Genomic DNA, 27169 nt, shown 5'->3' on the forward strand with positions numbered 1-27169 from the left:
GTAGCCATTAGCCACTCCCTAGGTGCATATGAACTAGTTTGAGTCTCTGCATAACAGCTAGGGTGTCTATTTTATTTAGGCTTGAGAGCCTTATGGGGAGGAATTGAGATAAACTGTAAAATAAGCTGTAAAAGAATAGCTTGGGAAAGAGCGTTGTTTAGGAGAGACAAAAATGCAAGTTAAGGTAAAGTAATTTTTAAGTCTCATAGTGTATAACACACACACACACACACACACACACACACAATTTATACACATTTCTTTCACATTTCTGTAGATCAGGGGTCCAAGCATGCTTGTTCTATTTCTAGGTCTCATCAGGATGCATTGAATGTGCTAGCTAGAGCTGTGTTCTCATCTGAGGCCTGAGTAGTAGTTGATCGAATCTCACTGCTAAGCTAGGTGTGGCCAGGGTTAACATTGAGATCTTTGCACACTGCTGAACTGATGCTCTTGGTTTATGGCAAGATGTTAGCTAGTGGCTAGCCTCAGTTTCTTGCCATGTAGCCCTTTCCATGGGATAGCTCATAACTCTGTACCTTGATGCATTTCAGTCCACAAAAGAAAGGGCCCGCTAACAAGATACAAATGACAGCTTTCCATAATGTAAATATACACATCTTGCTACTTTTGTTCCATGTGATTGGTCAGAAGCAAGTCATAAGTCTACTCTCATGAAAGAGGATATCACACATGGGTGTGGTCATTTAGCAGGCAGTCATCCTGAAAGCTGTCGCAGAGTCGGTCTATCATAGGTTCCAGGATAGAATAATGTTGGGTTGACTGCCAGCTCCAATACCTTGCTAGGACCCTTGGTTAATGCATAAATATGGTGACACAATGTTTTTCCACTATATGGGGTTGATTAAACCCAAAAGGAGGCAAATTGTTTTCAAAGCATTCTAAAGCCACCTAACTCCTACTTAAATCAAGATTACTTAAGTCTCATCTCCTCTATGAACACTTGAATAATCTGGACCCCTGTTTGATTTTTGCTTTTTAAGTATGGAAACCTATTGACTCATTTGTGGCACATGTGTTATTATATACTTGTGCTGCTTTGAGAAAGCATTCCAGATATGCATCCTACTCGTACATACATATACAACGTAAAGACAATGATTTTTTTTCTCTCTACACAATGAGACAGCATCTATTGAATGCTTAGGATGTGTCAGGCCCTCTGGTGAGCACTTTATTATTTGTTAATTGTTCTAATCCTTACGAGAATTCTTTAGTCACAAGTCACACTGTTAGGATTGTTTAAACATGTAGGAGAACTGAAGCCAGGAGAGATTATTTGTCCCAAGTCTCAAGCCAGGAGTGGAGCTCACGTGCCACCTCTTCCTGTGCAGCCCCAAACAACAGCATGTACAAAACAGTTCTTCCTTTTATCTCTTGAGAAGTAGAAGTGAAAGCTGTGCATTGAGAGAAGACTGCACCACAGAAGTCTGGAGAAGCCCATCCTTCTACTTATTGTTAAGATGGGGCTGCTGGGAGGCAGGTGTATCGCAGAATCATCATCTGTTTGTTGACTAATGCTGCTGCAAGCCATCACCTTACCAAGTGACCCTGTTCCAGGAAGCCTTCCTTTGAGATAGCAATTTAAGGCCAAAATTCCTGCACTAAACCATGGCACCCAGGAGCTTTCTTTGATCTGGTTTTCATTTCTCATGGCTCTGATGGTCACAGGGGACTGTATTCCCATTGTGTCTGTCCACTCTGAGATCTGCAAGGTTCTCCTTTTAGGCCATCCATCCCTGCATCTTTAGCCAACTTACCCACGTCACAGCACCAAGGCCATAAGTTCGGAGGCCTCACAGTGTGAATTATCTGTGAGAATTTACTTCTAGTTCTTGGGACAGGACCCTTGGGAAAACTAGGCACTGGGCCAGAAAGAAAGTGGCCAAAGAGTGGCCTGATTACTTTTAACCTAAACCTTGACCCTCAGCAAAGTAAAGGACTAAGCCATACAGGAAGTAGTAGATGTTTCACCAGATGTTCTTTGGACTATATCTTCTGTCCAGCTTCAATTTATTTTATTTATTTTTCAGAATGAGGCTGCGGCCAAATGGTCTGCCTTTTATGAAGAGCAGTCTAAGAGTGCCCACAATTTCTCTCTACAAGAAATCCAGAACCTCATCATCAAGCGTCAACTGAAGGCCCTTCAGCAGAGTGGGTCCTCAGCACTCCCAGAAGACAAGAGCAAGCAGGTTTGTTTGTAAACATTTCAGTCGTGATCTCAAGAGTTGAAATGTTTGAGAAGCAACTCACATTCATATCCCACTTGCATGATTCCTTTATCTGCAAAAGTAGTAGCACCAGCTCTGTGCCTAGGTAGAGTGACTGTAAAATTTATGATTCAAATTAAAATCTTTTTGAGGGTTAAAGAAGACACTCTGGTTCTGATCTGCACAGAAGTAAGCAGAAATAGGACATTTTCTATATTTTCTACAACGTGGTCAATACTGACTGAGGCAGGCTAGGTGATGCTAGAGCAATTTTCTTTTTTGTTTGTTCTTATTGATAAATGCCATGGTTAGTTCATATCAATCCCACCTTTAATGAAGTCCCCCATTTTTTGTGTGTGCCAGCAAGGCTGTAAAATGGCACTTTGAAAACATCCTATCCTGAGATGATTTCAAGAATCCTTATATTTATCCTGCTAAAATACCATCTCTCATCCCATGCCCCCCAGTTCAAGGGCCAGCACACTTGAAAGCAAGCTGTAAAGCGGCATAAAATAAATATCTTATGTTTTGCAGGCCATATTGTCTGTGTCACAGCAAGTCAGCTCTGCCATCAGAGCAGGAAGTCAGCCATAGATAATACATAGATGAATGGATGTGGCTGTCTTCCAACAAAGCTTTATAAAAACACACAACAGACCCCTGATATAGCCTACTGAAATATTTTTATCGAAAACATTCAGCTCTTTCACATCAAAGTTTTCTTTCTCAGTTGCTTGTCCTTTGGAACTCTGTATGTCTTAATCTGCATTTATAAAAATAAAAGTACATGATAAGAACAGAGATAAAACCATATGGTATTTGTTTCTACAAGTTGATATTTATTATTCTACATTCCTTGGATTTAATTTTTCCACCAAGTTATTAATCTACCTTATCTTGTCCTGTCCATGTTTCTTTATCTACTTTTTAAAACAAGGATTCCATGAGAACTCTTGCGCATTTGAATGTAGACAGCCTACTGTAGTCTATGTGGATCCTAGATATTGTAGCTTTAAAAGATCTCCAAGTAATTCTAACGTGTAGCTAGGATTGAAAACCACGTAAATGCAAGTAAAAGCTTGAATTGTTTGAACAGGAGGGAGTTCAGGTTGCCTGAAGAGGAAGAAGAGAAGATTGAAATAGGAGGAAGAAGCTGGGCGTGGTGGCGCATGCCTTTAATCCCAGCACTCAGGAGGCAGAGGCAGGCAGATCTCTGTGAGTTCGAGGCCAGCCTGATCTACAAAAGGAGTCCAGGACAGCCAAGGCTACAGAGAGAAACCCTGCCTCAAAAAAAAAATAGCAGGAAGAAAAAGAGACCATGAGGGATTTTGTGCCAAGATAGATGTATTGGATTAGACTGTGGGATCTTGTGGAAGTTTTAAGCATGGAATTTATCTCATGTATTCAAGACAATGAGTATGAGTGAAATAATAATATTTATTCATTTTCAAGTCTCTGATGGGGTTGAAGATCAAATAGTTTAATTTTACAATTAAGCTTAGCTGTTTAGGGGTTAAGTTGTTTTTAGGTCTAGATAGATGTTTTAAGTTGATAGAGATGAGATATGATAGATATTGATTTACATTCAGAATTTTAGGCTCACCAAGATAGGAGAGATGTTTTCTTCAAGGTTGTCCAATACAGATAGCCAAAACACTATGAATGTAACATTAATATAATTCCTGATTGTTTCGTGGTTCTTCTTGCTGTAGGTAGTTTATTGTATTTATGTGTAATGAGATAAATGTATATGTGAAAAAAAAAGAAAAAGAGTCTAAAAAATAATACATGAGGGTGTTAGGAGAAATCTAGCATTTAAATGATTTGTATGAGAGAATCAGTCTTTTTTCCTCTCCTTGCCTCCCTCCTTGTCTTTTACTTCTTCCTCCTTTCTGCCTATGTTTCCAACCCATCATAGATCAACACATGGGTAAGTTCATTGATTTCATGCTTAGATACCATAGATCCATTGAGTTTTACAAAAAGGTATATAGACATTTAGTCTTTCCATCCCTGTATTTCTCTCAAAGTGGAAATAAGCCTTTTGCTGGCCTGAACCTACTGATGCCTTTGAACAGCTTGGCTCTACCCAGTTATCTTCACTCCCCTTTACCTACAGGGTAAAGTTTAAATTCTTTATTGTTGGCACTGATTGACCCTTGTAATCTTGGATTCCACGTATCTCTCCATTCTTGTGGCCTCCGTTCCTTCACTGAGTACTGTCACTGGAGTTTTTGTCTGTTTACTTCTTGTTAAAAATGGCTTACCTTTCACACCTTTGTTCCTCTTTTTTTTTTTTTGGTTTTGCAAGACAGGGTTTCTCTAATGTAGCCTTGGCTGTCCTGGACTCGCTTTGTAGACCAGGCTGGCCTCGAACTCACAGTCATCTGCCTGCCTCTGCCTCCAGAGTGCTGGGATTACCTTTGTTCCTTTTTAGGGTCCACCTTCTCTGTTTCTTTGCCTGACCAATTTATACTTCTGGAACATGGAGCTGTAAGAACACGTTCCCTCTGAAGCCATTTCTAAATTTCTAGGTTATAAGTCCCTCTTCCACACTCCCACAATCCTTTGTCAGTACTGCCACATGCCACATCAGGTTTTTGTTTGTTTGTTTGTTTGTTTTTGTTTTTTTGTTTTTTGTTTTGAGACAGGGTTTCTTGGTTTTAGCCCTGGCTATCTTGGAACTCACTCTGTAGACCACGCTGGCCTGGAACTCAGAGATCCCCTTGCCTCTGCCTCCCGAGTGCTGTGATTAAAGTCATGTGCCATCACTGACCACTTCACCTTTTGTTAACAATTAACAGTATCTTCCACGCCTTTTATTGTGACTCATTTCATGGCTGCCTTATTATTCTATGACTTTGGAGTCTTTGAAGGTCAGAGGCTTGTTTATTTCAGAATGATCAGAGTGTAGAACGTAGTGGAGGTTTAGTAAATGCTAAATAAAATAGAACTGAAGTGTCTGCCTATGTGAGAAATGATGCTGGGAGTTTGGGTAGACATATTTATTTTAGTTAATCCATATATATTTATCACAAGCTCTCAAGATTCTGTGCTAGTTGACAGTAGAGAAAAATACACAAGCTATTTGTTTTCTACATATAAGAGCACACTTGGCAAAGAGGATATGAATTGCTGTAATTTGAGGTATTTAAAAATCCCATGACCGTATGCGCTCACAGAGACCGAAACAGCAAGAATGGGACCTATATGGGTCTACATTGGGTCCTCTTTGTATATATTACAGCTTTTACCTTAGTGTTTTTATGATACTAAGTCTCCTGACTGTGAGAACAAGTAGCTCTCTGACTCTTGCACTTGTCCTTGGGACTCTTCCTCTTCTTGGGTTGCTGTGTCCAAACAAGGCATAAATTCCAGAGGGAAGGTGGTGTAGAGAGAAGTAGAAGTAGAAACTATAATCAGGGTATATTGTATGAGAAAAGAATCTACTCTAAGTAAAAGAAAAAAAAGAATTAAAAAGGATCTCATGACCAAGAGGATTTCCTTATGCTACCACCCACTATAGCACATTTTCCATGCCTACTACTTTTTATTATGTTTAATTTGCAGTTGAACACAATTCTGAACACTATGAGCACCATTTACAGTACTGGAAAAGTTTGTGACCCAAAGAATCCACAAGAATGTTTATTACTTGAACCAGGTAGGTTATTTTTTTCAGTAGTAATTATGAAATTTATATTCCAGATTTTAAAAATGAGATAGACTTTTAAAATGTGTGATATATGTGTGTCTTTACGTATATATCTCTCTCTATATGTATGTATATATATATTCATGTGTATGCAGGTATACATGTATGTGCAAGTGCACATGGGAGGGTAAGGTCAGGAACCATTAACAGTTTTCTTTGAGGCAGTGTCTCTCCCTGGACAGGAATTCACCAAGTAGATATTAATTTTTGTCAGCAAGCCTGAGGGAGTTTTACATCTCTGTTTCTCAGGACTGGAATCAGAAGGATATACCACCACACCTGACCTTTTTATGGTGTAGGAGGTGTTGAGACAGGGTTTCTCTGTGTAGCCTTGGCTGTCCTGGACTCCCTTTGTAGACCAAGCTGGCCTTGAACTCAGAGATCTGCCTGCCTCTGCCTCCCTTAGTCCTGGGATTAAAGGAGTGTACCACCACCACCCAGATTCACACCTGACTTTTAATGTGAGTTCTGGGACTTGAACTCAGGCCCTCATGCTTGTACAGCAAACTCTTTCTTGATGGAACCATTTCCCCAGCCTGCTACAGCAATCTTTAACAACAACACAATGTTTTGCTGGTATCCAGATGGTACCATTCTAAACTGTTTCAGCTCATATTCTCCTTTTAAAAAGATTTGTATTTTTCATTGTGTGTACATGTGAATGAATGTGTGTGTGCACGTGCAGCTGTGTATTCACGTGTACTTTTGGAGGTCAGAGGAAGATGTTGGGTATCCTGTTCTATTATTCCCTTGAGACAAGCTCTCTCATTAAACCTGGAACTGTTTCTGTTCCTCACAGCACTGGGCTTACAGTTGCATCCATGGCCATGCCTAGTGTTGTTTGGTTTTGAGATTGTAACTTAATTGCATTTCTTCCTTCTCTTCCCTCCCTTTAAACTGTCCTATATGCCCTTCCCACTCTCTTTCAACATGTAGTAGTTTTGCATGGGTTCTGGAGCTTTAGACTCAGGTCCACATGTTTGGGAAGAAGCACACTTATTCCCTGAGCCATATCTACAGCCTTCACAGATATCCTTTTAATTAAAAAAAAAAAAAAAAGAACCCACACACGGTAACTTTTATTACATTCAAGTAATTTAATTAAGCCAATAATTAAATTACTTCAGTGCTTTTCTCCCCCTTTGCAGATGCATTTGGATCTCCTAATAAGCACAAGGGCACTAGCCATGACATTTTATTTAATGACTTGGATGCCTGCCAGCTTTTTTAATACTTTAAAGTCCATATAATTGTCAATACAAGTTATTTGTATTATAAATTCAAATATCCCGCGTTTGTGTTTATTTTCCTTTGGAATGACAGGTTTGGATGACATAATGGCAACAAGCACAGACTACAACGAGAGGCTCTGGGCTTGGGAAGGCTGGAGGGCTGAGGCCGGCAAGCAGCTGAGGCCATTATATGAAGAGTATGTGGTCCTGAAAAATGAGATGGCAAGAGCAAACAGTAAGTCTGCAGCTCTATTGGTTCTGATGCTCCCCAAAGGGGTTGTTGTAGGACCATTTCTGACTTATGACCGAGCTTGCCTTCTAGTATTTGGATGCCCCCAAATTAACAATCATTTGCTGAAAGGTTTAGGTTACCTGTCTCAAGAAGCTACTGGGACATTAAAAAAAAAAATGGTACACTGGATCTCTATTGTTCAAAGAGCTTATGGATGAGATTCAACTATGGGATCTCAAATGAATTATCTAGGATTTATGAATTACTAACTATTCATGGGGGCCTAAGGCCCCAAAGGGTGCCCAGGAGAATGTTGGCACTGAGTGGAGATCGTACTCTTCAGATCGGATAAGAGACAAAGACAATATCCACTTAACAAAACCCTCATTTGGTCACAGTTCATTCTCAAAGTTCATTTGTGTCTACCTCAGGGTGATAGCTCAGAAAGAAAACACCATCTTCTAATTAGTTCAGGTGACGATTCTATTTTCTGAAATTGTAAGTCATAAGAATCTAGATTTACATGTCCTCTAACTTCTGTTGAAACAATAAGCATTATGAATAACTTCATTGGTGGTTCACTGTGCCCTGGGGTCAAATAAGGAAAAACATCTTTTCCCATTTGTTATTTCTAATTTCTTCCATGTCACTTAAACCCATATTCTCAAGTCTTAAGCAAGTTTCAGACAGTAGCTTATTATCCAGTTTTAATAATGTCCATATATCTTTCCATGCAAATATTTATTTTTCATCTTGTTGGTCATACATTAACAATGTAGATATAAAACCAAAAACCACTAGAAACATTTGCAAACCTTATTATCTATAACTTCAATACAAGCTTGTGTTTCTTGATGGCTAAATACTAAACAAAACATGGAGGTGTGCTTTTGTATACATATAATTTTCAAACAAGCACAGGACCACTATAACAGTGTCTGATACGAAGTGGTGGCATCCGAAAATACAAGGCCCTGAACAAAAGCAGGAATAAAAACTTATGGACCAATTGCACATTTAAAAAATAATGATGCAGAGAGTAGGGACTAAGAGTTTGGAAATTAAGAGTAAATTTCTGCCCCTTGCCAGCCATACAACTTTGGACAAATGATTTTACTACTCCAATCATATGCCATTGGTGGGAATGTAGATTGGTGCAGCCATTATGGAAAATGGTCTGGTGGTTTCTAGAGAAATTTCAGATAAAATTACTATATGGTCTGGTAATTCCTCTTCGGGGCATATCAGATATCAACATTCATCACAGCATACTAACAATAGCCACAATGGGGAAACAAATCAGGTGTCTATTAACAGACAAATGGATAAAGAAACCATATAATGTGTATGTATACATATAATAAAAGATAGATACTATATAATAGAATAATATTTAGCTTTTAAAAAGTTGCCGTTTGCCACAATGTGGATGGATGTGGATGGTAGTATGCTAAATGAGATAAGTGCAACAGGAAAAAAAAAACCCCACATGATCTAACTTAAATACAGAATCTTTAAGTAAAATGATCAACTAACTATACAGAAAGAGAAAAAAGTTGTCATTGCAAGGGGTGACGGGAGGAAATGGGAAAATACGGGCCAAACAATTCTAAGTAGCAGATAACATACGTAATGGCATGGAGAAGCTACTGAACTAGACCACTCAAAGGGTAGAAAGAAAAGTTTACTGGAGATCAAACTGCCAAGGCCATCTCTGGGAGTGGGGCAGAGAGAAGAGAGCAAATTGGCAGAAAAGCAAGCAGATCTTATACAATAGTCAGCAGGGTGGGGTGCTGAGCAGATACAGGCTGTCCAGAAGGACTGGGAGCTAGGTGCACTTGCTCAAGGTGGTTGACCTTTGGGGAAAGGCTACGGGGTTGGGTGGGGAGGTTCTTGAAGGATTAAGGGTGGCTCCTGGCGAACAGGAACTCACTTTAGAAGATCTGCTTTTCTGGTGAACAGAAACTACTTTTAGGTTTGTTTTCTTGCTAATAATCCCTCTGTTTACCTGGCTAAAGTTCTTCTGTCTAGCACAATGTCACCAGCACTGCTATTTTGAGGGGGAAGGGGAGCTTTAGACCTAACAGGATGAACAAGACATAAAATAAAAATAGATAATTAAAAATGAAAGATCACATCTAGAATATGAGGACTACAGTGAAAAATAGCCTTCTGGATTCAGGATAATAAATGAATATATTATCATTGCTCCTGTCATAAGGCAAAAAAATAGGTAGCTACATGAGGTGTTAATTTGCTTCCCTATAATACACATTATGCTACATATGTACCATAATATTATGTTGTATGACCTGAAAATGCACACTGAATTTCATTTCTTAAAAAAAAAACCACAGGTTGTGCAGGTCTTGTGCAGACAACCACAGCTACTCTGAGTCCAGGATTACAGCTGTCTTGCCATGTTCACTCGGCTCCTCCTTGAACTCTGGCTCTTCAAATTTATTTCTGCCCATCCTTCTGATCTGGAAAGATTTAGGGAAAGCAGTGAGGGATGGATATGATAAAGTACATTGTGTGAACTTGTCAAAGAATTTATAGAATATATTTTAAAAAGCACAGGTTGTCAATCAGCACAAGAGGCTTTAGACTGGTGACAATATCCCATGGTTTCTGGGCTTATTAAACTAGATAATCTACTTAAACTCCTGATGAAGATGATAAAGAATAACCACTTAACAGAGTTAGCAAGTCTTGCTTTTCATTTGCATTCTTTGGAGTTGACACTTAGACTGGCAACACGAAAATGAGATAATCCTTAAGATCTTATTTTAAATTCTCCCCTCAAGACTAATCTACGTAAACTGTATTTCCCACTTTTTAATTTCCTTTATGCTTCCCTTTTTCTTTAAAAAAAAAAACCAGATTATAAAGACTATGGGGATTATTGGAGAGGGGATTATGAAGCAGAGGGAGCAGATGGCTACAACTATGACCGCAACCAGTTGATTGAAGATGTGGAGCGCACCTTCGCAGAGGTAACAGAGGACCTGCAGGGCAGTAAAGAGGAAGCAGCCATAATAGCCAATAGCCAAAGCTATTTTTACTTTTTTCTTTTTTAACCCTCCATCTCCCATGTCCTCTAGATTCACCCCTCCCCAGAAAAGACCAGGCTTCTCAGGGATATCTATCAAACACTGAATAACAAAGTTGTTTTGTTTTGTTTGTTTTTAAGACAGGCTTTCTCTACATTGTCCTGATGTACTGGAACTCATTGTGTAAAGTAGGCTGGCCTCGAACTCACAGAGATCTAATTGCTTCTGCCTCCCAAATGCTGGAATTAAAGACGTGTGCCACCAAGCCCAATGAGGGCTTTTTTAAAAAATGGAAATTGGCATTCCTAGCTCTCACAGAATTATCCTATATTAGAAGTTGTAAAGATTTCTTTTTAAAATTTTTATTAATTTATTCATATTACATCTTAATGGTTATCCCATCCCTTGTATCCTCCCATTCCTCCCTCCCTCCCATTTTCCCCTTACTCCCCTCCCTTATGACTGTGACTGAGGGTTTCTTGAGATAGGGTTTCATGCATCCCAAGCAAGCCTCTAAGCTAAGAATGACCTTGAACTTTTGATCCCTTCTGCCTTTACCTCCTCAGTTGGGATTACAGTCTTCAACACCATGCTTGATTTATGCTGGGGATTGAACTCAGCTTTGGTGCTTTTTTGTTTTTGTTTTTCAAGATAGGGGCTGGCCTTGAACTCACAGCAATCCCCCTGCCTCTGCCTTCTGAGTGCTGGGATTAAAGGTGTGCGCCACCACGCCTGGCTGCTTTGGTGCATGCTAGGCAAGCACTCTACTAACTGAACTACATTCTCAGCCCTTGGAAAATATTTTTTTAGAAAACTGTGGGCAGCTCCTAAAGACAATCAGAACTGTTCTGCTTCCCTCTCTTTATTCCTCACTGTCCCGTAATTATCAATAGAAAGACTATAAGAGCTCTCTCCCCTTTCCCATTCTCCCTTTCCCCTCTCTCTCCCCTCTCTTCCCTCTTCTTATCTCTTACCTGTCTCTCTCTTGTTTCTCTCTCTCTGTCTGGGGTACCCCTTTCCCCTCTTCCTTCTCTCCCCATAGTCATTTAATAAATGTCTCCGTATTTAAAAAAAAAAAAAGACTATAAGAAGGACAGGTCTTCCAGGTTGTGAGCAAGCAGCCTAGTCTTCTTAGTAGAAAGACCAGAGGCTTTGCTCCCCTCCTCACAACCACTGGGACAAGAGTTTCACCAGCCTTTGACTGATGAAGTTTTTTCTTTCTTTCTTTCTTTCTTTCTTTCTTTCTTTTCTTTTCTTTTCTTTTCTCTTCTTTTCTTTTCAAGAGTCCTAATGACAAAAGAAGATAGTAATATCTTAGAGTGATTTATTTTTGGCATCAACTTTCTTCTTGGACCTTGCATTCCTCCAAATTCTCATACTAACTTATGCAGTGGGTTGAGTCAGAGTCCATATCTGTGAGGAAGGAATGCTCTCAAATGCTCCAGAACATTTGAGAGATGAAGAAACTGTCCTGCATGAAAAGGCTCTTCTGTCTAGAGTTGTGTATTGCAAACTGAAGTTGGGTATTCTTGGTTTAAAACTTTCTTCCTGGGCTTTTCAGATCAAACCATTATATGAACATCTTCATGCCTACGTGAGGACCAAGTTGATGGATACCTACCCTTCCTATATCAATCGTACTGGATGCCTCCCTGCTCATCTGCTTGGTAAGGAACTACAGGAGTCATTTGTGCTCTTTGTCCTTTTAATTATTTCCATGATTAAAGCTTTTTATTTTTTTTAGAGTGAGGCTCAATCTAAAGCATTTGAGATGTGCAGAAACACTTTTTAAAACACATCAGCAGAAAGTCCATTTAAGAGCAGGGTGTGGGGTGGGAAGAGAAAAAAAAGCAGGACATGGTGGCTTATGCCTGTATCCCAGTACTCGGAAGGCAGAGGCAGGCAGATCCCTGTGAGTTCGAGGCCAGCCTGGTCTACAAAGTGAGTCCAGGACAGCCAGGGCTGTTACACAGAAAAACCCGGTTTTGAAAAAAAAAAAGTCCATTTAAAATCATTATCTAATCTATTCTATTTAACGTGAATGTGACCTTTAAAATCTATTCTCTATTTAAGAGGATTCAAGAAAGAATTCTAGGTTAAAATGTGTTTATTCAAGTTGGTTGACTAAGCCTGGGATTTAAGTACTATATGATCAAAGTGAAACAGCTCAATGGGATGAAAGGCAGCAGAGAAAACTTTCTAAGTTAAATCTTGCCAAATCTGGTGACCTGAGTTTGATCTGCAGAACCCACGATGGAAAGTGAGACTCAACTATTGAACACTGTCCTCTGACAATTGTCTACATCCCCTCCACATGTAGGCTACGGTACATATATGCCTGTGTGTACATACAATTATTATTACTGTTTATTAATAAATGAATTCCTTGGGATGCTCTCAATGTAATTATGTTGCCCCTATATTTAGTGCCAGGGTTCTAATCTCTTGCTATTTCAATGTTTTATTTTGTGTTGCTTTCTTTTGTTTTTGGATCCATTTTCCCTTTTAAGATTTTTGGACTTGAATCAAACTTCACACTGATGGAGATGCTTAGTTACCTAGTTAAGTGTGCTATTTTGCTATTAAAAGTAAAACTTATCTATCAGTTAAAAGAAACGTTTGACTGATGAACTTACATGCTCCTTTTTGGACCTGCACTAGGCACTACTAATAGTTTTATTTGCATTTGCAGCATTTCTTTGTGTGCATGATGGCTTTTTATAAATCTAAGATGTAGTAGCTATGATGTTCCATATGTTTTATTTTATTCTGCTTTGTTTGAGAAAGGGTCTCACCATGTAGACCCCTCTCTTTGCATCCCAAGTCCTGAGCTTGCTGGCATGCACCATCATGTCCAGTTTTAATTGTACCTTCCAGTAGCAATCCATAGTAGGAGAAGTTCTGGAGATTCTCTAGCAAGCTTTGCCAAATTACATAATCTCTTGTACACTTATTATTTTACAGGTAGAAGAGAAGAAAATTTTGCAAAGTTAGTATAAGAGAAGGACCAAGGGGAGAAACAGAAGTAGTGAAAAATGAATGCAGAATCTAGACTGGTTACAAATACTGAGTGGCTGCCTTGCCCAGCTAACCTCACACACTGTGAAAGATTGGATCTGTATCTTGGTTGCTTTTATCAAATATTAATGTATTCTTTTCATAAACAGGTGATATGTGGGGTAGATTTTGGACAAATCTATACCCTTTGACAGTTCCCTATGGACAGAAGCCAAACATAGATGTCACTGATGCAATGGGGACACAGGTAGGAAAAAGAAGGCATAAAACATTAAGAAGTCTCAACTGCATTTTTCATTTATTCATCTCTCCATTTTGATCCTGTGTGTGAAATCATGTTGATAAAAATCCAAGCTAACTTAAATTTATTTCTGTGTAATTTTCTTTTTTCCTATGTATTTTTTCCATTTTTATTGTTTCTTTTTTAACAGATACATTTATATTATTACAAATAAATAAAACAAACTACCTACAGCAGGAGGAACCATGAAACAATCAGAACTTATGTAAAGGTTATATTAATAGTGATTTGGCTATTTGTATTTAACAAACTTGAAGTAAACATCTTTTCTATCTTGTTGAGTCTAAAATTCTGAATGAAAATCAATATCTATCATATCTCATCCTATTAACATAAAACATCTATCTATCTAAAACATCTTAACCCCTAAACAATTAACTTTAATTGTAAGACTAAACTATCTGATCTTTAACCTCATGAAAAAGCAGTTTATAATGTCAATGATTTCATGTACATTCAATAACAGAAACTCTACTTATCTTGTAAGGCATTCAAAATTGAGATTACCTGGTTTTTCCTATATGCAATAAGATATGGATTCATCAACTGGATGACATCACACTTTTCAAAGTCAATTGTTACTATGTAATCAGTCTGTAATCTCTATGAACAGTGATGAACAGGAAAAGGAGTCTTACTTTGGATATTATAAATCACTGTTATTAGAATGCTTTAAATCACCCCTTTTCTACCATTTTGATATAATTATATTGTGATCTCTTCCATCATTGGAATCACATTAGACTTTTAGATGTCTTTAAATTTTAAGTTCTACATTTCTGATTAGAATGAATGACCACAATTCCATTTGCCTTTAAAAATGTCCTCAGATAGCCACACAATAATTAACTATGTATGCTTGCTGAATGTCTTTTTGCTAACTCATTTACATCTGTTAATGCAATGATGATCTTCACATATGTAACATATTTCTGGGGAAAGTTCACAGTAGAATAACAGCTCAAATCTGCAAAGCCTCAACTCTTGTAGCTGTTCTAGCCCCATTTTGCCATTGAGTAGCAGCGGATGGCCATCATGACATCAACCCTTATCCTTTCTGAAGTGGCTTCATGTATATTGTACAGTGGTAAGCGTAACTGCCTTCCAAACTGACTACATAGTTTCTGCTTTCCTACTGTTAACTCTGAAAGTGACAGGCAAGGTATTGTGATGGCTCCATACTATAAGCTACAAAACAGGCTTAGATACATGACTCACCGGAAGTCACAAAGGTAGTCAGAGGCAACTAAGTACTCAACTCAAAACTATTTCTCCTCCTCCTCCTCCTCCTCCTGCTCCTCCTTCTTCTTCTTTTGGTTTTTTGAGACAGGGTTTCTCTGTTTAGCCTTGGCTGTCCTAGACTTGCTTTGTAGACCAGGCTGGCCTCGAACTCACAGTGATCCGTCTGTCTCTGCCTCCTGGGATTACAGGCATGTGCCTGGCTTAACTCAAAACTTCTAATGTCTTCTCTCTACTTCTGTTTTTCTATCTGTTTACTCTTCAAAAATTGTTGAGTATGCTTACCAGGCTATGCTGTTTTGTTTATTTGACTTAAGAATATCACAATAAAGAACAATCTTTAAACTTATATAGCACCAAAAGCTCCCTCCCCCTAATAATCCAATAAATTTTGAATAGAATAACAAAGGAAGAGATGTTACAGTCTCTGACTTCAAAACAAGCTACAAAGCCGAATCATTAAAAATAGTCACACAGGGTTGGGTGTAGTGGTGGAACATATCTTTAATCCTAGCACTTGGGAGGCAGAGACAGGTGGATCTCTGTGAGTTTGAGGCCAGCCTTCTCTACAGAGTGAGTCCAGTACAGCCAGGGCTCTGTTACACAAAGAAAGCCTGTCTCGGAAAGCAAAACAAAACAACAACAAAACAACAACAAAACAAACAAACAGACACACAGACCATTCACTGGAATGGAATAGAAAGCCTAGAAGCAAACCCACATATTTGTAGCCAACCAATTTTCAACAAAAGTGCTAAGAACAGACAGTAGAGCAAGAACATCCTATTCAATAACTGTCATTTCTGGGAAATTTAAATGTAGAGGAACCAAATAGGATCTTTGCCAAAATCAATTTAACATGGCTCAAGACGTAGTTATGAGACTTGAGACTATGAAAGAGGCAAAATGATTCCAGACATTGGAATGGGTAAGGAATTTTTGGTCAAGACCCCCAAAACACAGGAATCGAAAGCTAAAATAGACAGAATTAGGTGAAAGGAAAAAGCTTCTGTACAGAATTAGACTAAAGTAAAAGGCTTCTGTACGGCAAAGGAAACAACAAGAGAAAACAACACATAGAACACAGGAAAATGTTTAAAACATGTGCATGTGATAAGAGTTAATGTCTAGAATGTATAATGAATACAACAGCAAACCTTTATACAACCTGATTAAACCATGAGCAATGTTCCTCACTAGATATTTCTTGAAAGAAGGCATATAAACAGTCAACTGTTCCATAAAAGTACTCAGCATCATCAATGATCATGAAAATGTAATTCAAAACAAAAATGTAAGATGACCTCAATCCAGTTAAAATGGTTATTTAAAACACACACACACACACACACACACACACACACACACACAAATCCCAGACCACTGAGTGCTGGTGAGGATGTGGAGTAAAGAAAACCCTTCCGATGGATAAAGAAACTGTGGTATATATACACCATGGAATACTACTCAGCTATAAAAATCAAGGAAATCCTGAAATTTGTGGACAAATGGATGGAACTATAAATGATCATAATGAGTGAGTTAATCCAGAAGCAGAAAGACTCACATAGTATATAATCACATATAATTGGGCACTGACCCAAATGCATGTTTCATGAAATATTCACTTACCAGAAGATTGGGATATATGTAAGGACATCCCACTGGGACTCTAGGTAAGACAAACATAGGAGATGGGGAAATAGAAGGACCCAGAGAGTCCTAGAAACCTACAAGAAGGACATCATAATAGGTGGATTGGGACCCAGGGGAGTCTGCTCAAACTATTGCACTAACCAAGGACAATACAAGTAGTAAACATGAAACCCCAACTCTGCTCTGGCCAATGGACAGGACAATCTCCACAGTTATGTGGAGAGCACGGACTGACTTTGACATGAATTCTGATGCCACATATTTGACCACCTTCCCTTAGTGGTGAGTCCTGATGGCCCTCAAAGAAAGAATAAGCAGGCTACCAAGATGAGACTTGATAGCCTATGACCATATAGTTGGGGAGGAGGTCCCCCTTGGTCGTAGACCTAGGGGAGGGGAATAGGGTGAAAACGGGAGGGTAAGAGGAATGGGAGGATACAAGTGATGGGATAACAACTGAGTTGTAATCTGAATAAATTAATAAAAAATAAAAAAAAAAGAAAACCCTTCCACACTAACTTGGAAATGCAACTTGGTACAGCCATTAGAGAAAACAGACAGCTACTTCCATGAAAAATGCAAGTGCCACATGATCTAGCAAATCCACTCCTGGGTCTATATCCAAAGGGAAGGAAATGAGTATGTAGAAGTGCCAACAGTACTCCTACGTTGATTAGAATGCTATTCATCACATCCAAGAAATGGAGACAAACTAAATGTCTGTATGGGGATGAATAGATAAAGAAAATGTGATGCCTGTACACAGTGGAATGCTTTTCAGCATAAAAGAATGAATTTCTGTCATTCATAACAGCATGGATAGACCTGGAGGGTATTATGTTAAGTGAAATAAGCCAGACATACAAAGACAACACATATGATCTCACTCATATGTAGGAGTGCAAAAGCTGATCTCATGGAAACTTAGAGTAGAAAGGAGGTTAGCTGAGGCTAAGGCATGTAAGGAGCGAGACTAACATCATTTAACAGTAATAATTTAGATGTGTTACTGCACAGTACAGTGACTACAGATAATGATGATATACTGCATATTTTTGATAAGGCTAAAGAAATAAATCAAATATTTTCCATAAATAAATGGTAAATGAGAAAAGAGATATACATGTCCTAATTTGAACATTATATAACATATATAGGAGAGTGGGATATGACTTTCTCACATATTCTGGTGCCTCACATTTGACCATGTCCCCTGGAGGGGGAGACCTGGTAGCACTCAGAGAAAGGATAGCAGGCTACCAAGAAGAGACTTGATGCCCTATGAGCATAGACAGGGGGAGGAAGTCCCCCTCAGTCACAGTCATAGGGGAGGGGAATAAGGGGAAACTGGGAGGGAGGGAGGAATGGGAGGATACAAGGGATGGGATAACCATTGAGATGTAATATGAATAAATCAATAAAATATATTTTAAAAAGAAAACATACATTATACCCCCCAAACATGTGTTACTTTTATGTTCTTATGTATCAGTAAACTATGAATTCAAATTAAAAGTGCCATAATAATCAGTACCAATATTTTGACATTAAGCCTTTAAAAGTCAATAATGACAATAATGTTATTTACCCTCACATTCTGTTTCTTATTGCTGGAGTTGACATTGGAGAAACATTAAACATGACTGATATTCAAGATCAGAAGAAATCTTCTGTTACTGAAAATGATTCATGGCACCATGTATTAAATACTCAAGCTTTGCTTGCTGGATGGGCTTCATTGCCTCGGCTGGCTTGGTTGTCTCCTAAGACATTGTTATAAAGGAATTTTTCAGGTGGCACATGCCTATGGTTGTCCCCATATAGTTTCGAAACACTCTTGAGAGTTCAGATGCTATGGTGAAGCTGAAATACTCACTGGCTTCTAGGCCACAACCAGACTTTTGGTTTCAGATGCCTTTGCCTTCATGTTTATATATTGTTCATTTCATCCACCGAGCCTAATATAGGGTCTTGACCCCTAAAGAAGTTCAATCAATGACTGCTGGCTTGAGTTGAATAGTCTTCAGCAAATGGGCCATTATTTTTTTTTTGTTTGTGTTTGGAATGTAAAGATGATCAAGTATGTAGCTTGGAGGTGAGGTGTTTGTCTAATGTATGTTAGGCCTTTGTATTGCCTCATAGGACTGGGGAGAAAAAGTCCATAACACCAAAAAACTCAAGAATAAGGACAAAAAATCCCCACATATAATTTAGTCTATTGTTAATATTTTTGTGTATCTTTTTCTTCGTTAAGATCGAGCAGTACCAACTATGTGGTTTGTATAGTTTATTTTTTCACTTATTATTTTATTATATTTCATAATAGCCATATAATTGCTTTGAGTATAATTTAGGTGTCTGCACAGTTTCCATTCTACAAAAGTCTCATTGGTTAAACATCTTGATGGCTCTTTCCTCTTTGCTTATACAAAATCATACTCAATGCTATTCTTTGACGTGATTTCTGATATTTTTCTCTGTCAATTCCCTAGAGGCAATGTTGTGGAGACAGATGATAAACACTCAAAGGCCCATCTGTCTCTTGGAAAAGTTATGTCAATGTATGTGTTCAACAGAAAGAATTTCTATTATAGTACAGGGATTCAATATTGTTCTCTATGTTTTCTCCCCCAGGGCTGGGATGCAGAAAGGATATTTAAAGAGGCAGAGAAGTTCTTTGTTTCTGTTGGCCTTCCTCATATGACTCAAGGATTCTGGGAAAACTCCATGCTGACTGAGCCAGGAGATGGCCGCAAAGTGGTCTGCCACCCCACAGCCTGGGATCTGGGGAAAGGAGACTTCAGGTAGTTGGTCTGATATGGTGCAGATACTAAATGAGAAAATGAATGCAGGAGTCACCGTGCTTCTCTGAGCATACCATTTAAGGATCTGCAAACTAAAGCTGCGAGTCCACAGGAGAGCATTCGTCTCACCTGGGAAGAGAAGATGACCCACAGTCTCTGACTGGCACTTACTTGAGAACATACCTTACTTGAAAATGTGTATGCTCAGTAGAGTCTCAGGGTCACAGGTTTGGTGGCACCCCTGTTAGGAAAGGTTCGCTGTTGAGAACTACAACTGATGCACATATGACTCACACATTGGTCTTCCTCCCTGTCACCCACTCTTGTGAGTCAGGACAAGTGAATAGTACATTGGAATAGAAGAGAGACAATAGTGTATGCCCTAAGAGAGACACAGGAAATGCTTTATTAGTTGAGAGAGAAGAACGGGCCACTCCTGAACTGGGAGACAGGATCAGACAGAGGCTTTGGGAGGAGCTTAGGAATCGATCTTGAAATGCAAGAAGAGGTGGCATGAACTCCTTGGATGTCAGCAGGTTGGAAGAACAGAGAGATCAGCAGATATAGAGAGGCAGGACCTGGTGTGCGTGCTGAAGTCAGCAAGTTCAGACTAGAAAAACAAAACTGCGTGCAGGATAGTCTGTGAATCTATGATGTGGCAGAAGGAGAATAGGCTTTGAAATCCTAGGTGAGTCACGTAATGATTAGGCAACCTTGAGCAATCTTGGGTTTCAGTTTCCTTATCTATACAGCAGAACTCTAATATGCAGATTACAAGCTTGGGCCTTGGGTTCATTCCCTGACTTGAACTGGCAAAGGCAAATGAAGGGACAGGTCGGGACAAGCAAAGCACATAAGAATGCAATCTGTGATGGAGATTTGGCTCCAGCCCCTTTCAGAGGAGCCAGCTTCAATTCCCAGCATCCACATGGCAGTTCACAACTGTCTGTAACTCCCGTTCAAGAGAATCCAACACCCTCATACAGGCATACATGCAGGCAAAATACCAATGCACATAAAATAAATATAAATAAATTATTTTTAAAAAAGAAAAGAAAATCCCTCCTTGAGGCACATCCTATGTGAGCTTTTGATTTTTAATAGGTATCATTCAGGCATCTGAAGGATAGTAGATCCTGTAGAACCACAGGAATGAGGCCTGGTCCTACAAACAGCCATTAGAGTGGAGACCAGTACTAAAGACAGTAAAGAGTGCGAGCTTTGAAAACCTCTGTTGCAATGAAGCAACTGCAAAATTGCTTTTTTTGTGGGCTCTTGAATGTTTATCATCTGTCTCCACAGCACTGCCTCTAGGGAAAATAATCCAGAAAAGTATCCAACATTATGTCAAAGAATTACATTGAGTATGATTTTGTATAATCAAAGAGGAAAAAGCCATCAACATTTCATGCAGTTGTAGCATGAAAACAGCCACAGACAACCTATAAACAAATGAGTGGGGCTATGTGCCAATTAAGCTTTATAAAAACAGACAGCAGGCTGTAGGTGACCAGTCCAAATTCTCCACTGAAGCTTAAGAAGGAGAGTGCATTCATAAGTTTCCTAGTCCAGAATCTTCTATGCAGTAGATAGTAAATAGATAACAGCTATTATAATTGTCAGGAAAAAAGAGTAGAGGGAAATAAGTTAGGAAAGCAAGTTGTGGTCATATTGGGGTGAGTAAAGGAGGTTGACCTCATTTTAAACACTGGTGAGTCCCTAAAGAGTGTGCAAGGGCAACATACACAAGCAGAATAATAGGAAAATGCACTTGGAAATCGTTTGAAATATAACACTCACTCATATCTGAGTGAGCATAAGCATGCCAAGTGGAGAAGGACCACCCCATAGCTGCCAAATGCAGTTCTGCTCTCACTGAGTCACAGCACAGTTAGACAATTTACCTCTTGCCTTTAAATGCCATTTCTCATTCACTTCTATATGGTGATTATCTTCCAGACTTCCATGATGTCTCTAATAGTGCTTTCTCTATGTACCCCGAGTCTATGTTCTCCAAAATCGTAGGTACTTGGGCCTCCTACAGCTTTGGCTTTGGCCCTCTTTCTTGACACCCTGATCCTGTTTCTTGGGTCATCATATCTACTTGTGCGACATGAATTGATACCCAATTCTAAATGTCTAGCCCCTTCCCTGTCCTGGCTATATGTGGTGCTTCTAGAAGACCGTGCCTGTATTCACTTACTGTTGTGCACTAGGTCACTTTTATCAACCCTGCCCCTCACTTTATATTGAGTAACTGGTGCATAAGAGGCAAATAGTAAAAAATCAATGATGAATAAATCTTTATGTGGCCCAATCCCCACAAAACTCTGCTATAGTGATTAAAGGAAATTAAGTAAGAGTCATTTTAATCTTGTCCACTTTTATGCAGAATCAAGATGTGTACAAAGGTCACAATGGACAACTTCCTGACAGCCCATCATGAGATGGGACACATCCAATATGACATGGCATATGCCATACAACCTTTCCTGCTGAGAAATGGAGCCAACGAAGGGTTCCATGAAGCTGTTGGGGAAATCATGTCACTTTCTGCAGCTACCCCCGAGCATCTGAAATCCCTTGGTCTTCTGCCATCTAATTTTCAAGAAGATAGTGGTACAATTTCCATTGGCTTGTTTTGGGGGTAATCTGATAGGGGAAATGTATATATTATGCTCTATAAGAAAATACTTGTTTTGCTTTATGCCACCTAGGTAAAAAAAATGTTTATGGGACTTGCTACTGGTAACAAAAAAAAGTTTTATTTAAGTGTGGATTAGAATATGCCAGCTTATGATTTTGTATATTTAAATGAGAGACTGAGATAATTGAAGGAATGATCTAAGGGTGATCTAATAGAAGCTCATTGGACCTTTTTGAAGATGCTGACGTAGCCCACGGAATTTAAATGGTTTGTCTGAGGTCATGAAGCTAATCAGTGTCTGAATTTTGAACAGTCGACTGTGATTTTAGGTTCAAAACAAACAAACAAACAAACAAACAAACAACCTCCCCAGTATGTTAGAGTGGGAACAGGTCATTCTGAAACAATTTTACAAAGAAGGAATGCAAGCAAAAGATCCATGCTATCGCTCAATGTCAGTGCCCGGAGCAGCCCATCTTTCAAGACCTGATGAAATGCGCCAACTTCTCAGGGTGCCAGATTTTCCAATGAGGTTGCTATGGCTTTTGCAAAGGGAAGACAGAGTTTAAAACCTTCACTTTTTCATGAATTTCTCACCCCTCTTTTCACTAGTTTTTTAGGTTCTGTAATTATCTTATTTTATTTATTTTTTCATGTTACATATATGCATATATGAAAGTGCATTTCACTCCTATTCTTCATCATTTAGTTTCTTATTCCCTTCTCCTCTTTCCAATACATCTCCCTCCTATTTTCATGCCTTTTTGATTGTTTGTAGCCCACTGCACTTACTTAGCACTTTGATACAAGGCTTGGTTCTCCTGTATGAAACATCTAGTCAATGAAGTCAAGGCCATGAGTTCCATCCTTGTGTGCACAATTTGCTCTTAGGGCCTGGTAGCAAGCTAATAAATGCCCATCATCATGTCTGAAATAGTCACCATTGACCCAGATACAGTAGTTTAGAACCAGTAGTGGTGCTTTTTGATGAAGAAAGAAAGCAACATGGGAAAGGCAGTTTATGGTAACCATACTTGCTTCTTACTTTTAAAATATGATTTATTCATGCCAATTAACAGACAGTGTTTTGTTTTATGGGTTTTTTTACATCTGCCTTGAGAATAGGCAAAAATGATGAAATCAGTATGTTTCTTATGATGGATATCACACAAGGAAAGTACTAGCTTGGCTCTGGCCTTGATTTGTGAATGAATGATATTAAACCAATAGATTCCTTCATTCTTTTTCTCCTTTTCTTCATCTTAAACTTCTTTTCTATTTTGGAGTGTGCATGATTTGTTGTTTGAAGAAAGGGTTTTTACTCTGTAGCCAGGGGTATCCTGGAACTCACAGGAGTCTTTCTATCCCAGCCTCTCAAGTTTTAGGATTCTAGCCATAAGCTATCATGCCTGCCTCTCTATTTTTCTAAAGAAATTCATTGAGCACCTACTATGTGTGAGGCATTTTCCCCTCAAGATATAGTGATACACAGAGTAGATATTAGTCCCTGTATTTACATTTGAGCAATCTTCTGTGCTGTTCTGGAGGCCAGCCCTAATTTTAGGCTAATGAATATACATAGCTTGGAAAAGCATTTAATATTCTTGCTAAGGAAGAAATCAGTCCATTAAAAAAAACACTGTACTTTTGATTATCCAGTGGATGATACCCTCTAGAGATGTCTATTTATTTTTTGGGATTAAATTTATTTCTAGCAAATATATAAAAGCATAACTATTGTACACGTTAATAGAGTAACATGATGCTATGATATATGTATAAGTCATGTTTACATTACAGCAAACTTATCTATCTCTACAAACATCATTGTCCAATAGTGAAACTTTTGAGACTCTTTTCTTCTAGCTTGTTTTCTTTTTCTTTTTCAGTGCTGGAAATGGAACTGAGGGTCTCAAACACATTAGGCAAGCACTCTATGGCTGATAGACCTCTTTCAGAAATGTACAATTCATTATTGTCACTTATGTAGCCAGCCTATTGTGCAAAAGAACAATATTTGACAAAAATTGTTCCCCGCCCTGGTTTACAAGGTTCCCCCACATCTGTTTAATGTTTGCTTATTTACTAAGGACTCACAGAGAGCATTATAGAGCAGACACTGGGCTGCACACACAGTCTTGAATGAGACATTAACAGTCACTGCCTGTATGGAGCTCTCAAGAATAAACAGCATGACTGGGAAATAGATGAAATTGCCCTAATTACCTCTGATAAGAGGATGTTGAAAGACGGCAATTGAAACTAGTAAAAAATAAGGATTAGTTAACTTGTGGATTTTTACTTACTTGTTCTATTTCTGGGCTTTGTCCTATTTCAAATCCATCGTCTGGGAAGGTAATGTCCACTCCCAATATTTCTCATCTAACCATCCTGAAGTAAGCCCATCTCGAGGATGAGCTTGAGATGAAGCAATTTCTCTTAGAAAACTGCTTTCATTTCCATCTGAACACTCAACCTTTTCCATTTTACTTCCAGAAACAGAAATAAACTTTCTCCTCAAGCAAGCGCTGACAATTGTTGGAACGCTACCGTTTACTTACATGTTAGAGAAGTGGAGGTGGATGGTCTTTAAGGGCGAAATTCCCAGAGAGCAGTGGATGAAAAAGTGGTGGGAGATGAAGTAAGTCAATGAATTTGCAACCAGCAAAATGTCTCCTTATAGGTTTATTGTTTAATTAAAAGCATGTGGCTGCCCTCTACACACACACACACACACACACACACACACACACACACACACACACACACACACACGTATCTCTATTTCATTGCCTGAGGGGAAGTCTTAGAAGGTTACCTGAACTCATGAATGGCAAGAGGGGTTGAGAGACTAAGGTCATCCCCATCAATCCTCAAGCAGTAACACATGGGCTACTGGGCTAACTACATTAGCTCCTCCGCTTTCCTGTGGACTAGCTCCTGTGATGAGTACTGTCTACAGAGTCCCAGACTTCCTCAGGGGGGAACCAGTTCACATCACTTATAGTACTCAGATGCTTGATAACACATCCTTTTGGGAGGAGTCCTGTTTTTCTTTCTCACCCCTTTGTTCATGTTTCCTGAAATCATCTCCCAGGATATTGTTTCAAGAGTCTTTTTCCATGAGGTAAGACAGGAAATGTGGTTAACCAGGGGTGGTATTAACGCTTGTGTATAAGTGAAGCTGTCCATGATGAGCCAAAGTCACCTACAAAAATCTCAATAATAAAGGACAAAACGATAGTCCTTTTAAGTAATGTCCAAAATAAAGGCTACATGGCTTCTCTACCTTTTTTTTTTTTTCTGACTGGGCTAACTTTTGAATTCCTGCTAACATGGAATCAGACTTTTAAAGCATCAATGTATTGATTGCCAATTTGGTAATCTGTCAGTCAGAACTAAAGCCTCTCCTTAGCGTTCCAGCACAGTACTTAGCACTAGAACTAGAAAAATGACTAAGACACAGCCGTATCCTCTCAGAGCTCATGTCTCAGTGGCAAGGGGGAGTTTACATGTGAAAAACCACAGCACAGAGAGAGAGAGAGAGATGTGGCCAAGTATTAAAGAAAACCATAGAGATAAAACATGAAGGTAGGAGGGTTCAGAGGTATAGGAAGAGAAACAGTGGCAAGGTGACAGGCTATGCTAATAAGGGGTTGATGATGAAAGAAGTACCTTACCTACAGGTATGAAATGTCACAAGCACCATTATTTTGTATAACTAATAAGTACTAATAAAATGCAAGAGATTAAAGCATTCCTAAAAGAAGACACAGAAGCTGAGGGAGCTTAAGGGGTTAACTTCATTGGAAGGTGAGTGGCAGGCTTCACAGAAGGGGAGGCATTTGAATTAGCTTTGGAGAATAAGATTTCAATTTTACAAAATTCTGGTCCAACGGGAGCACATAATGTGTGACTTCTGACAGGGATGTATAGGGTTTTCACAGCATATTTATAGCCATACAATGTACTTTATGGACGTTCTTAACTCCGTGTCTTGAAGAGATAGCTGTTTTTCAATGGTATGTTTTGGTTGAATTAAGGCAATGTGGGAAAACACACAAGAGGCTTTGCTTTCTGATTGTTAGGACACTTTCATTTCAACTGACATTCAGTTCCCATAGAAATACTACTGTCAGGTGAAATTCCTCTAGTTGAGCTCAGATCTCCCTTCTTATGATGGTCTACCCTCAACTAATGTATACTTCCCTTTTCTTCCCAAGGCGAGAGATCATGGGTGTGGTGGAGCCTCTGCCTCATGACGAAACATACTGTGACCCTGCAGCCCTGTTCCATGTCTCTAATGATTACTCATTCATCCGGTAATTGACAGTTTTCTCCTCTCTGTTTACTATCTGTGGTTTAAAGGATACCCGGGGCTAATGGCAAAACCATAAATAGGGCTCAATGAGGGGGTAATTACAAGGCCTTTCTATCTCTCTCCTACCCCAAGCTTAATGTAGATGATTAGTTTCAATTCAAATTAATGCAACATGTTTTATTGGGTTAAATAAACTTATATATGATCTTTTGCCCATTTTTAAGGATTGTTTTACTTTGCTTTGTATTGCTGCAATAAACATTATGATCAGAAGCAATTTGGAGAGGAAAGGGTTGATTTACCTTTTTCCCAATCACAGTCTATCATTGAGGGAAGCCAAGGCAGGAATTCAAGCAGGTTAGGAACCTGGAGGCAGGAACTGAAGCAGAGTATGTGGAAGAACACTGCTTACTGGCTTGCTCTCCATGGCTGCCTTGGCTTGCCTTCTTATACCTCACAGAACCACCTGCCCATGGGTAGTACCTCCTCCAGTGGGCTGAGCCCTCCCACACCAATTATTGACCAGAAAATACTCCACAGACTGGCTTAGAGGCCAATCTGAATGAAGCATTTTCTCAATTGGGGTTTCTTCTTTCTAGATGACTCCAGTTTATGTCAAGTTGACAAACAAATAAAAAACAAAAGTAAAAACACAACAACCAGCAAACAGGACCATTTGGTGAAGCAGAAAAATACTTTTAGTTTCAGAAGTAGGCAGAT

At 39.0% G+C, this 27169-nt stretch overlaps 1 protein-coding gene across 1 annotated transcript in view; it reads left to right on the top strand.

The window, feature by feature from the left end:
• The window catches only part of ACE2 (angiotensin converting enzyme 2), a 52137-nt gene that overhangs the window by 11789 nt on the left and 13179 nt on the right, over positions 1 to 27169 (top strand). The window contains exons 3-12 of the mRNA XM_084788987.1: positions 2055 to 2213; positions 5802 to 5895; positions 7270 to 7413; positions 10294 to 10406; positions 12025 to 12130; positions 13631 to 13728; positions 19312 to 19481; positions 21874 to 22100; positions 24625 to 24769; positions 26352 to 26450. Of these exons, the coding sequence (XP_084645113.1) occupies positions 2055 to 2213; positions 5802 to 5895; positions 7270 to 7413; positions 10294 to 10406; positions 12025 to 12130; positions 13631 to 13728; positions 19312 to 19481; positions 21874 to 22100; positions 24625 to 24769; positions 26352 to 26450 (1355 nt within the window). The remainder of the gene's footprint in view (positions 1 to 2054; positions 2214 to 5801; positions 5896 to 7269; positions 7414 to 10293; positions 10407 to 12024; positions 12131 to 13630; positions 13729 to 19311; positions 19482 to 21873; positions 22101 to 24624; positions 24770 to 26351; positions 26451 to 27169) is intronic.

The sequence above is a fragment of the Acomys minous genome, assembly GCF_964271855.1.
Source record: "Acomys minous genome assembly, chromosome: 7".
Taxonomy (NCBI): Eukaryota; Metazoa; Chordata; class Mammalia; order Rodentia; family Muridae; genus Acomys; species Acomys minous.